This window comes from Corapipo altera, unplaced genomic scaffold, assembly GCF_003945725.1.
Source record: "Corapipo altera isolate COAL_440 unplaced genomic scaffold, ASM394572v1 308, whole genome shotgun sequence".
Lineage (NCBI taxonomy): Eukaryota > Metazoa > Chordata > Aves > Passeriformes > Pipridae > Corapipo > Corapipo altera.
Genome location: NW_020884925.1, coordinates 2,078,914 through 2,091,300, shown reverse-complemented (window position 1 = coordinate 2,091,300; position 12,387 = coordinate 2,078,914). Strand labels below are relative to the sequence as shown.

At 54.2% G+C, this 12,387-nt stretch overlaps 1 protein-coding gene across 2 annotated transcripts; it reads left to right on the top strand.

Moving 5' to 3' along the window:
• The first annotated feature begins 1,648 nt into the window (after nucleotides 1-1,648).
• On the top strand, nucleotides 1,649-12,382 carry MAN2C1 (mannosidase alpha class 2C member 1). Of its 2 annotated transcripts, XM_027657855.1 has the most exons (26): nucleotides 1,649-1,774; nucleotides 2,168-2,293; nucleotides 2,846-2,969; nucleotides 3,202-3,272; nucleotides 3,408-3,585; nucleotides 4,055-4,244; nucleotides 4,570-4,676; nucleotides 4,830-4,940; nucleotides 5,302-5,394; nucleotides 5,517-5,633; nucleotides 6,094-6,189; nucleotides 6,456-6,601; nucleotides 7,060-7,183; nucleotides 7,388-7,509; nucleotides 8,051-8,136; nucleotides 8,611-8,781; nucleotides 9,054-9,136; nucleotides 9,282-9,376; nucleotides 9,491-9,595; nucleotides 9,786-9,942; nucleotides 10,244-10,387; nucleotides 10,482-10,591; nucleotides 11,101-11,180; nucleotides 11,297-11,442; nucleotides 11,620-11,723; nucleotides 11,808-12,382. In XM_027657855.1, exons 1-26 carry the CDS (start codon nucleotides 1,683-1,685, stop codon nucleotides 11,923-11,925), a joined length of 3,096 nt encoding a protein of 1,031 aa, XP_027513656.1. In that variant the 5' UTR covers nucleotides 1,649-1,682; the 3' UTR covers nucleotides 11,926-12,382. The 2 variants fall into 2 exon arrangements, with proteins under 2 accessions (XP_027513656.1, XP_027513657.1); XM_027657856.1 differs by lacking the exon at nucleotides 11,808-12,382 and having other exon boundaries at nucleotides 11,297-11,446.
• Nucleotides 12,383-12,387: the final 5 nt, after the last annotated feature.

The following is a 12,387-nucleotide window of genomic DNA, read 5'->3' as shown; positions in this document are numbered from 1 at the left end:
CTTCCAGCTCCAAGGATCTTCACTTTTGGGAAGTGTTGCTGAGCTACTTAGCTGGAGATGATTGTGCTGATACATTTTTCCCTCTCTGTGTTGGAGAAAACACCATGGGAAGTACCAAACCAGTATTTGACAGAGCTGCTCTGTATGTGTGTGCGTTTGTGCGTGTGCAAGAGCAGAGCGAGGGGTAGGGGGGTCTCAGTGTGTTTCACTCCTGAAATCCACATATGGGATATGTATTTTTTTAAGCAGATAAGTGTGACACTGGCAAATATTTAAAGCACGTGGGAAGATTCTGATTTTAAAAATAAAGAAGTCAGCACTGACTTTGTAAGCCACGACAGCCACAACTGCACTGTCTCCTCAAAGGGGGCAGCTTTCTTTGCACAAATCCGTGCTGCCAGTCCTACACAGCCAGCATGGCTTCCTTCGTCCCTGGATGGGGAGCTACAGGCAGGGCTCTTTCGCTGCTTCGACCTCTCCTGTGGATTTATTGAATTCTAAGACAGCAGGTTCGTAGAATCATAGAATGTCCTGGGCTGAAAGGGACCTTAAAGATCATGCAGTTCCAGATTGTTTCCCGGCACTGGAGCTCCCTCCCTTCCACAGGGAGAGGCTGGGGAGCAGGGCCAGAGGGGGACCTGAAGCCAGGGTGAAAGCAGGTGGCCCCCCAAGGGGCCACTACTCATTGGCAGCCAATGCACAGCAGGCAGATCTGGAACAGGAGCCTCCTAGGGAGAAAGAGAAAGAGAGGGAAGAGAGCCCCCAATGGGGAATATTCACACATTGCCAGCAATAAGTAATAACCTGTCTCATTTCTCCTGCTTTGCTGTAACCAGCCAGGGAGGTGCTCTCGCATGTCCTCTTCCACTCCAAAGGTGTCATGCATGCTCCCCCGCTACTTCCACCCTTTTTTTATCCTGTTGTATGCTCAAGGTGATCCGGAAGGGAAAATTTTGGGTGATCTAGACTTTTGACCAGCTTAGAAGTAACAGCTGCCGCTGCCTTTGGTGGGTGTGTTGTCCCAGGAGCCTGTGCCTGCATGTCACTGGGGCAAGGGCGGCTGGCCAGGTCCCCAGGGCACACCGCGGGGAGACCTCTGCCTCCGCTGCTCCAGCCGGCATCCCGGCTCTGCTCCCAGCCTGTACAACAGCAGAGGTCAGCTTTCTTTTTCTTTTTTTCTTTTTTTTTTTTTTCCCATTTTATTTGATCTTGCTCCTTGTATTCCGTAACGTGATCCTCGGCCCACGACCCCCGTGATCTCTATACCAATGTTTTAAACTTGAGTGTGGCACGGTGTTTCCACTAAAGCATCAGGGCTGAGCATCGTGCACAGATTCCTCCTTCCCCCCGATGATACAGAGTGGCATTTGGGGGGGGGGGGAAAGGAGGGGACGATTTTGAGGCGAAGCGGGGGCGTGGAGGAGGAGGAGAGGTGGGTGCAAGGATCGCTTAGGCTGAGGGACAGCGATGAGGCGGGTTCTGCCTCCTCACGCGGGGAGCACTCGGCGGGACAGGCCCTCAGCCCCGCGGAGCACCCCCGAGGCGGAGGCGGCCCGGCTGGAACCGGGATCCTGGGTTTCTGGGATTCCGGGTTTCTGGGATTCCGGGATTCCGGGATCCCGGGGTTCCGGGACTGCCGGGCCGCGCCTGCGCGGCGCAGGGCGGGCCCCGCCGCAGCCGCCATGGCAGCGCCCCGCCACAGGCGCACGGCGCTGGAGCGCGTCGAGAAGTTCGTCTCCGACACCTACTTCACCGACTGCAACCTGCGGGGCAGGTGGGCGGCGGGGAGGTCTCTCCGCTCCTCCTCCTCCTCCGGGGCATCCCCGGGGCGCTGGTGGGCGGCCGGGCCAGCTCGCGTGTGTCCCCTTGGGAGTGGGGGGGCACCCTGCCCTCGGGCGCTGCCGGGGCTCGGGGGGCTCGGTGAACACACGCCGAGGGAATAAATCGCACACACAAAACACACCCCCCGGACAGCCACGGCACAGCCCCCCAGCCCTCCCCGCTCCGCCAGCCTCTCTAACACGGCGCTTCATTACTCTGTGATTTGTTAATCCTGTTGAAGGTGTTGAGTAGCAGCTGGGGAGAACAGGGTGCTCCCTGTCCCACCCCCGGGCTCGCCCTTGCGGGACTGACCATGCTAATATGTCCTGGCCATCTTCGACCTCAGGCTTTTTGGGGATCGCTGTCCACCGGCATCGCTCTCCTGCTTCCAGACTCCGCGGCGCATCTCTTACGATGAGGCTGTTGTGGGGGAATTCAGGCCGGCTGAAGTGGGAGAGTCCTTCGGGCCCACGTGAGTACAGGATTTCGGTGGTGCTGTGACCGTGGTGGGGTTGGAGCTCATGTCTCGTGTGTGTGTGTGTGTGTGTGTGAGTCCTTACAAGTTCTTAATGGTGAAGAAAGGAGATGATAATCCTTTTCCCCCTGGGTGCTCGAAGGTGTCTGCCCAGAAGCCTTTAGGGAGATTTCATGAGGAAACAGCCCAAGGTTTGTCAGTTTCCCAGGAGAGCGAAGAGCCCAGTTCATGGATCCTTTCTGCTGAGAGCTGTTTGTGATCATGGTTGTGTCCCTGATGCTTGGGTGGGGGATGTTTACTTTGTCAGGTCTGGGAGAAGATTTTTATCCCAGCATTGGTCAGACAAGATGCCAGTGACTGTTCCTCTGGGTCCCAGAGGGGCACAGATTAAATCAGGTCTGTAAGGACAGGTGGCATTGTTGCGTTTGAATCCCATCAAACTCGTGGGCTGCCCTCACTCAGCTGTCTCCATGGAGGTTCTAAGGAAGTGTGCTTTCCCTGGGGAGAAGGTCACACCGTGGGCTAAGGTTGCTACTTACTCTCTTCCAGGTGGGAGACGTGCTGGTTTAAGGTGGAGCTGAGCATCCCCCTGGCATGGGCAGGGCGGGAAGTGCACTTCGTCTGGGAGAGCGATGGGGAGGCCATGGTGTGGCGAGATGCCCAGCCTGTCCAGGTAAGGAGGCATGGATCAGGGGTGTGCCAGGTGCCCTGCTATGTACAGAATGGTGACTTTTTACATCCCTGCTGTGCTGTGTGGTGGTGCCTGCAGGGTTTATGTTGCTGCTGGGGCAGCAGCAGCAGTTTCTGTGCTGGTTGTTCTTGTGGGAATCATTATCCCACACCGTATGGGACCAGACCCCTCCATCCAGCTGGACTTTGGTTGAATGTGCCATCTTCCTGTGCAGGGATTGACTAAGGAAGGTGAGAAGACCAGCTACATCCTGACAAGCAGCCTGAAACAGTCAGAGCCCCACAGGTGGGTGGTCAGTCGAGCTCCTCGCCGCTGGGTGAGCTTGGTATTGTTGGAAGACAGGAGGGTGGGGTGAGACATCCTCATCTGTGTCCTGGTGCTTGTGACGTGCTCACTGATGGTTTCCTTTTGGTCCCACAGCCTGACACTGTACGTGGAGCTGGCCTGCAATGGGCTCTTTGGAGCTGGCAAGGGCAGCATGATTGCCCCTCCCGACCCAGACAGGAGGGTCACCCTGAACAAGGCTGAGCTGGTCATCTTCAACAGAGATGTCTACGAACTGCTGGTAGATCTGGAAATACTGCTGGACATGGCCCGGGTATGGGGACTCCTTCTCTTCCCTTCTCTCACCCTTTCCATAACTTCATTGTGTCTCTTCCTCCTGCTGTTCCATGACCTGAGACCCTGAAGGAGAATATGTTTACTGCATCTGCTTTTGCACAGTTGACTCTATCTAGACTTGATGGTCCTCGTGGGTTCCTTCTAACTCAGGATATTCTAGAGTAGGGGAAAACTGAACAGAGGGAATCCATAGGTGTTTTTTCATCCACTTTCTGCTCCAAAGCAGGATCTGTTAACCAGAGTCCCCTGGGATGTGCATATGTATAACTTGGATTTAGAAGGCATGTGAGAAAAGGCATAAGGTCATGTTTGTGAAGCAGGGACATGGTGTTTACCTGGTCCCACTGGCTGAGACAGATGTTGGAAGGAGGTACCAGGTTCTCCCTGAGGCAGGTGATGAGCTGATACAGTGGCCTGAGTAAAACTGTTATGCCTCCCAACCCCAGCTTCTCGGGGAGGAAAACCAGAGGAGTTTCCAGGCACTGTACACTGCCAACCAGATGGTCAATGTGTGTGATGTTACGGACCCCTCCACCTTCCCTGCTGCCCGTGACCTGGCTGCGTCCATCTTCAGCCAGAGGAACGGCGAGAGCCAGCACACCATCCATGCCATGGGGCACTGCCACATTGACTCTGGTGAGAGCAGCACACACTCCCTCTTTGCTCACATGGAGGCCAGGGCATGCTGCCCAAGGGGAGAGTGGGCTGCCCTTGGGCTTCAGGCACTGGATGCCATGCCCTGAGGCACACAGCTGATTTTTCACAGAGGCAGGGGAGTGTGGGTTGCCCTTTGGAGCACTGATGGGGCTGGGGATGAGGGATGAATTATAGACTGCTGTCTTCCATCTGTTGGGCTTCACCCCTCGATTTACTGTCTCAGGAGGGGTTTCAGAGGGGTTCTAGCTCCAGGAGGAGCTTGTGTTGAGTAATAACTATGGTGGGGCCATGTCTGTCCCCACAGCCTGGCTGTGGCCCTACGAGGAGACCATCCGTAAGTGTGCTCGGAGCTGGGTCACCGTGGTCCGCCTGATGGAGCGCAATCCGGAGCTCACCTTTGCCTGCTCCCAGGTCAGTGATCTCTCTCTGGAGACCTCTCCTCTGCTCATGGCATGTTGCTTCTCCAGCAAAAAGAGATGGGGGGGATGACCAGAAGTGTTGCAGAGAGGAGGGACCTGGGTGTGGAGTGGTAGAGAGCTGAGGCTGATCTCTGTTCTCTGGCAGGCGCAGCAGTTTGAGTGGGTGCGGAGCTGGTACCCTGGGCTCTATGCACAGATTCTGGACTTTGTGGCCAAGGGGCAGTTCATTCCTGTTGGAGGCACCTGGGTGGAAATGGTGAGTAGCACAGTGAGCCTGGCTTGCCAAACCCTCTCTGTGCCATCCTTCTGGGACTGGGCCTGGCACTGGAGGGGACAGCAGAGCCTTTGCTGAACCTGTCTGGTTGGTGATGTCTCCAAGCCTAGGAACAGCAGCTGAAGTATCTAACCTAGCAAAAATACAATCCTTCTCCCATATCATTCTCTGAGAAAGGATCTTTGCACTCACTGAGCTGTGTTCCTCCTTTTTCCCTCTGCTGAGCTCTCTTCAGTTCCTCCCTGTTATCTCCAGGTCAGGTGGATGGGAATGGGGGTCTTACAAGACCTCCCCTTCCCCAGTCCCTGGCTTTCCTCACAGACTCCCTGTGCCTTTCCTCCAGGACGGGAACCTGCCCAGTGGGGAGTCCATGGTGCGGCAGTTCCTCCAGGGACAGCAGTTCTTCCAGGAGCAGTTTGGCCGAATCTGCACAGAGGTACTTGTTCTTTTCCAGCACACCTTCCTTGCACACCATCTCCTTTCACTTCTTGCTGTGTATGAGGTTTGCCTGACTCATGTGTTTCTCTCTCCCTCTGCTCCTGTTTCTTCTCCTCCCAGTTCTGGCTGCCGGACACGTTTGGATACTCAGCCCAGCTGCCCCAGCTGATGCGTGGCTGTGGGATTCAGAGGTTCCTCACACAGAAGCTCAGCTGGAACCTTGTGAATACCTTCCCGGTGAGCTGTGCTTCCCTTCTTTCCAGGGAATGGATGTGTGGATGCTGGAGTCTTCTGCAGGGCTGGACCTGTTGGTTCCACAGTCCTTCAGCTCAGCTGACACAGGCTCTGCTTCCAGAAGCTACCAGTTTTTGGTGGTAGCAATGTCCTGTCAGACTTTAGGGGAGGAAAAGGTCATGGTTAGAGATTCCAGCACTGGGCCCCTGGCCTGTAAATTCCTTCTGCTTCCAGACAAGGAGCTGTAACTTGTGTGCAGGTCCAACAGACAGCAAATCCAGCCTCTCTGTGCTGTACCCTACCCTTGTGGCATTTCCTGTCCTTGTGCAACTGTCTCCTTACACTGATCCATCAGGACATTCTGCAGCTTCATGGAGAGAAACTGAAGGCCCAGTTTTAATCCTCAGGGGGCTCTGGAATGTCTGTCCCCTGTGTACCACATTGTCCTTTCGCTCCCCTCCAGTATCACACCTTCTTCTGGGAAGGCATTGACGGTTCCCGAGTCCTGACCCATTTCCCCCCTGGTGACTCCTATGGGATGCATGGGCATGTGGAGGAGGTGAGTGAGACCTGCATGTGAAGTTGCCAGCCCCTTGGAGCCTCCTGGGAAGGGAGTGGGATAGCTGGCAGCATTGTTGGACAAAGGTCATTTGGGTGCCTGGCAGTTGATTGCCTGGTTCTGAGATGTGCCTGTGCCTGATTTTGGCAGTTTGGGCCGGGGAGGAGGGGCAGGTCTGGGCTTTGCACTCTAAAGGCTGACCTGGCTTTCTTGTGGGAGCTGGGGATGGGTGCTAGGGGATTGCAGCAGCCCAAAAATCCCTCCAGGTGCTGAAGACAGTGAAGAACAACAAGGACAAAGGATGTGTGAACCACAGCGCGTTCCTCTTTGGCTTTGGAGATGGAGGAGGGGGCCCCACGCAGAAGATGCTGGATAGGATGAAGAGAATGAGTGACACAGATGGGCTGCCAAGGTGAGAGGAAAGCTCTTCTCTCCTGGCAGGAGCACTGGCTTTGAGCCAGGCCTGGCCTTCAGCAGCACCAAAAGAAAGGGAGCAGGGCAGAGAGACAGGCAAGCAGAGGGCTGGGAAGGATTTTCATGGGTCTCTGTATCATCAAGAGCTGTAAGAACAGGTACATAGGGTAGGCATGGACTGCTTATGAGCCCTCAGTATAGTCATGGGTTGAGTGTCCAGCACAGCAGCTGTGCCTGGCAGTCAGTCCCTGTCTGGAGAATGTCCACAGGAGAGGTTCAGGGGTCCCAGGAGAGCAGGAGGGGGGTAGGAGAAGGGTGAGGGGAATACTGTGTATAGTTGTATTGAAGTTTCTGAGGCCTTGGCTCCAGGAGCATCAGCTTTCCAGATGGGATGCAACATTAGCCATGTCCCAGGCTTCTCCCTGGCTCATCACTGTATGTGTGTCTCTCCCACAGGGTACAGATCTCAACTCCTGACCAGCTCTTTTCTGTCCTGGAGAAGGAGTCATCACAGCTGTGCACCTGGGTGGGAGAGCTCTTCCTCGAGCTGCACAATGGCACATACACCACCCAGGCCCAGGTGAGGCTCCCCACGCTCAGGCCATGCAAATTCATGACACCTACAAGTAACCAACCTTCCTGCACTGGAGCTGGGTTTCTGCTGCTGATGTGAGAGATCTACTCCCAGCTACCCATTTTCTGACACTCAAGAAATACATATATTTTTTATGTGTGTATATATATATATATATATATGTAAGTATATATATATTCTTTATACCAGATAAAGAAGGGGAATCGAGAGTGTGAGAGGATACTCCATGACATCGAAGTGCTCAGCACCTTGGCTATGGCACAGGACAGTGAGTTCCAGTACCCTGCCAGCCAGCTGCAGCGGCTCTGGAGGTGAGGGAGTGAGTACAGGGGCATTGCTGGTGCTGGGAGAGGGTTCAGTAGTGCAGCACTGTATGTAGCTTACCTACCACTGTCTGTAACCCCTTCCATAAACTGATCAGGGATCCACCTGGAAAGTGTTCGGTGGTTTGCTTGATTCTCCCATTGGAAGATAACTTCAAACCCTCACTACTGTGCTGTCTGAAAGCTTCATTTCCGACCTAAGCTTATTCCTCCCCAGTTTTGACTTGTCTGAACTTGTGCAACAACGTATCTGGTAGCCTTAGGGCATAAAAAGAAATAGCTGGTGCTCCCCATGGTTGTGCTTTACTAAGATGACAGCTGACAAGCCCTAACATAAAGGGATTTAAAGGATGCTATGGAAAAAATCCTTTTCTCTGAAGTGTTGGCTAATGGGAGTATAAGGAACAGTTATGAAGTTTGTCTGGCTTGCAAACAGGGCTCTTGTTTGAGAGAAGAACTTTCTGGTTTGTTCTAAGCCAGAACAAATACAGTGCTCTTGCATCCTCTCCTGGGTTCTGCTCTCTTTTAGGTTATTGCTACTCAACCAGTTCCACGATGTCCTGCCAGGCAGCTGTATCCAGCTCGTGGTTGAGGATGCCCTGCAATACTACACAGGTGAGCAGAAGTTTGGCTAGGAGGGCACTTACTTGCCAGAGCACGCTGGGTCCTGCCTGGTGGGGCTGCAGTGGTTTCAGTCTTGGACTACCAGGGCAAGCCTGTGCAGATATGTGTCTGAAATAGTGTTAAATTAGCAGGGGAGCCAAGGGATTGAAAACCATCCCAATTTATTGACTTCTCTGCTTACTGTTGGCATGCCAGGGTAGACCTCCACGAAGGTTTGCTCCTGCCTGCTCATGGGTGCTTGCAGGAGCTTCGTTAACCAGAATTTTCCAGCTGAACTGGCATAGCTCGCTGTAATCTTGTAATAACAAAGTTAAGAATAATTATACACTTGAATTACTCACTAATAGATAATAATAATTAATGATAATTAGTAATTGTAGCTTGGCAGGCGATACAGTGTGTGTACATTGCACAGGAGCGCCAGAAGCTCTCTCAGATCCAACTTAGGCCCCTTTTGTTGTACAGAGATCCGCAGGATTGGTGCTGAGCTGCAGGAGGAGGCTGTGCAGTCCCTGTGCAGGGATCTGCTGCAGCCCAAGGCAGGGAGCACTGAAAGCACCCTTGTGTTGAACACTTTGCCCTGGGAACGCACCGAGGTGATCTCCAGGCCTGGGCCAGATGGAACAGAGACTTTGGGTATGTCTGACCTGGGATAACTCTTGTATCAGAATTTCTTACAGGGGCAGAGTCAGCTAACAAGGGAATACTCTGCCTCTCCCTGCCCTGGGGAGGGCTTTCCTGGCTTCCTTGGACAACTTGAAATGGAATAAAGTCCCCTGAAGTATGGAGGAAGAAGAGGAGGGTATGAGAGGAGGTAGTAGGTCTGATGTGAGAGCGCTAGGGCAGCACAGTGTGACTTAGGTTTCAGTCTGGGGCTGATGTTGGAATAGAACCTCTTTGCTTTCCAGCTCTCGTGACAGTCCCCAGCATGGGCTATGCTCTGGTGAGGGAGCCATTGCTGCCCTCTCAGCCTGTGTCAGTGAGGAAGCAGGTAAGCACAAGGCAGTTTTCTTTAGATCCATGTTCCCTGTGTCAAAGGTTGATTGGGGAGAAATCTAAGGAATCCAGCATCCTGCAAATCCACATAGCTCCTGCAGTTGTGGGTCTGTAACACCTGTTTCTGGCCTTTTCCCAAGGAGGATGGCTCCATTACCATGGAGAATGGGGTGATTGCTGTCTGCCTGGACATGATGGGACACCTGACCTCACTTCGGCTGCTGGACTCCGAGAGGTCTGTGTCACTCAGTCACTGGCCCTGGGCTCCTCAAACCTCTCCCAGGATGACTTCTCACTGTACACTCTTGTCCTTCTGATGCTGCTGTTTCTCTGTTCCGCTTTTTTTCAGAGAGGCAGTCCCAGAGGGCTGCTATGCAAACCAGTTTGCACTCTTTGATGATGTTCCCCTCTACTGGGATGCCTGGGATGTGATGGATTATCACTTGGAAACCAGGTAGAGGAGCAGTGCAGGCAGCACTTGTATTTTGGCTTTGCCCTAAGGTTCTTGCCTCCCTGTCAGTCCTAGATGTAAGAGAGCATTCAGTCTGGAGAAGTGAATGCCTCCTCTGTGGGAGGCTGGACTGGGATTTGGGAACCTGGATCTACTAGGCTGAGACAATCTCTGCCTTCATTCCTTTGTCTAGGAAGCCAGTGACCACGCTCCTGAAGCCTCTGGAAATCACCCTGGCTGGGGGCCTGCGGGGAAGTGTGAGCTTCTCCCTGCAGGTTGGGAAAAGCAGCACCTTAACCCAGGAGATCATCCTGGATGCCACGTGCCCGTACCTCCGCTTCCTGACCCAGGTTTGGCCCGTGGCTGCTGCATGATACCAACATCCTGTGTGGCAGGAATTACATTCCCCCTCCTGTTTTCTCCTCTGGAACTCCCCACTGCCTGTCCTCCTCTGCCTTAAGGGAGGGCAGCCTGAGGGTGGGGGGAGGTCCTGAGGGACAAGAAGAATTCATCCTGATTTTGAGACTCTGGTGTGGTTTTATTGTAGCTCATGTTGGCTGCGTGCAAGCCAGCTGCTGCACACCAGGGAAGGAAAAGTGCGGCTTCTGCCTGTCAGACCCCATGGTGATGCCCTTCTGCTCCCACATTTAGGTTGAGTGGAAGGAGGCTCACAAGTTCCTGAAGGTGGAGTTCCCTGTGCAGGTCCGGAGCACAAACGCCACCTACGAGATCCAGTTTGGACACGTGCAGCGGCCAACACACTGGAACACATCCTGGGACTGGGCTCGGTTCGAGGTGAGAGGGAAGGTGGTCTGGTCCCAGCACCGAGCTGCTCCTGCTCCTGGCAGTGGCTCTCTGTAGTGAGCCCATCCCTTGGTATCTGCTGCAGGTGTGGGCTCACAAGTGGATGGATCTCTCTGAGCACGGCTTCGGGGTGGCTCTGCTGAACGACTGCAAATACGGGGCATCAGCCCACAGGAACGTCCTCAGCCTCTCTCTGTGAGTTACAGGTGGATGAGGGGGGAGCTGCTGCAGGTACTTTGTCTTGTGAGGTGTCTCTTGGAAGTCAAGGCAACACCTGGTCCTAAATTACCTTAGTTAATAAATAGTCTGATGGGTGTCTGTTGTCTGAGAATTTGGCTGACTTGCATTATAACTAATTCAGGAGAGATCAGATTTTTCTCCTGCTGGCCAAAACATACCCCAGGAGGGAAGGCTTAATGAGAGGGAAGGAACAGCAGTGTTAATGTTACAAGTGCATACCAAGCTAAAAGAAACTGTATATTTCAGTTTGACTCTGTCAGCCCCAATTTTCACAGGAAGACACCCAAGCTTTTTAAGCTTCTGGGACTGTCCAGGGTCTGTTTGCTGTTGCACGTTTGCTTCCACCCCTGGGCTCAGCCTCAAGGTAGTGAGGGGAGCAGTTGTCACAGCGCTCCTCTGGCTCTACTCTGTGTGGCAGTGGGTGCTGCCGAGACACCAGTCTCACTAACATCTCGTTGCCTTAGGCTGAGAGCACCCAAGTCCCCTGATTCCACAGCAGACATCGGGCACCACCAGTTCACCTATGCTGTGATGCCTCACCGAGGTGAGTGACAGGCCCCCTAGGAACACGCAGGGTGGGGGATGCACCAGTGAGCCTTGGGGTGAGTGTGTCTCTGACTGTGCACGTGCCGAGGCGGGCTAGAGGTTCTTGTGATGCAGGTTCCTTCCAGGAGGCTGGTGTGATTCAGCGTGCCTACAGCTTGAATTTCCCCCTCCACACGGTCCTGGCCAGCTCTGCCCAGTGCCCAGCCTGGAGTGCCTTTTCTGTCAGCTCACCTGCCATCGTGCTGGAGACTGTCAAGCAGGCAGGTGCCGGGGCAGAGGTGGGGAGGGCAGAGGGGGTTAAGGTGCTGTTGTCGAGCATGGCTTGCTCTTTCCTCCACACTGAGTGGTGGTTAGGCTCAGCTGAGCAGAACAACTTGGGTTGGAGAGGCTGTGCCTGTCTCATTTGTCTGAACTCCCACCTGCACTGTCCCCCAAAGGCTGAGGGCAGACCTGAAGCCGTGGTGGTTCGGCTCTACGAGGCGTATGGCAGCACGGTTACTGCCTGGCTCCAGACCTCCCTCCCCGTTAAGGAGGCAATGCTGTAAGTCCATGATCCGTGCCAAAGGCCTGGGTGTGCATGGGGATGGAGATCAGTACCTTCAGCCTCATGTGCTTTCCTCCTCAGCTGCGACCTCCTGGAGCGGCCAGCTGCACAGGGCACCCTGCCCCTGGGGCAGCAGGGCTTGAAGCTCTCCTTCACACCTTTCTGCGTGCTCTCTGTCCTCTTGGTCTTGAGCCAGTGACACCATCCACTGCTCTGGCTGGTGCTGCAGCAACCTGGACCAACACTGTGAACTCAAATCACAGCCTGAGCCTTCCTCGATCCCAAGAGCTGTACAAGACAGCAGTTCCAGAGCAGGGCAGTGTCCCCGTGTCCCACACCCAGCCATCAGAGAGCAGCACTTGAGAACAACCACGTTCCTCAGGGAAGGAGGACAGTTGCCCACTGCCCAACCAGGGTATGTGGGCTTCAGTGCTGAGCTCGCTGAAGTGTGGATAAGGGTGTGGACAGGCTGGTGGCCCTGCATGGGCTCTGCTCCAGCCCCAGGGACTTGGGGAGCAGCAGCTTCCAGAGTGGCTCCTGTGTCTCAGCCTTCATCTTGTCTAGCAGTGACTATAAAAAACACTCTACTCCTTCCCCCTTTCCTCCACCTGCCCCTTGCACTGCCCTTGCAGATGGAGAACACAAATAAATAAGAGAATTA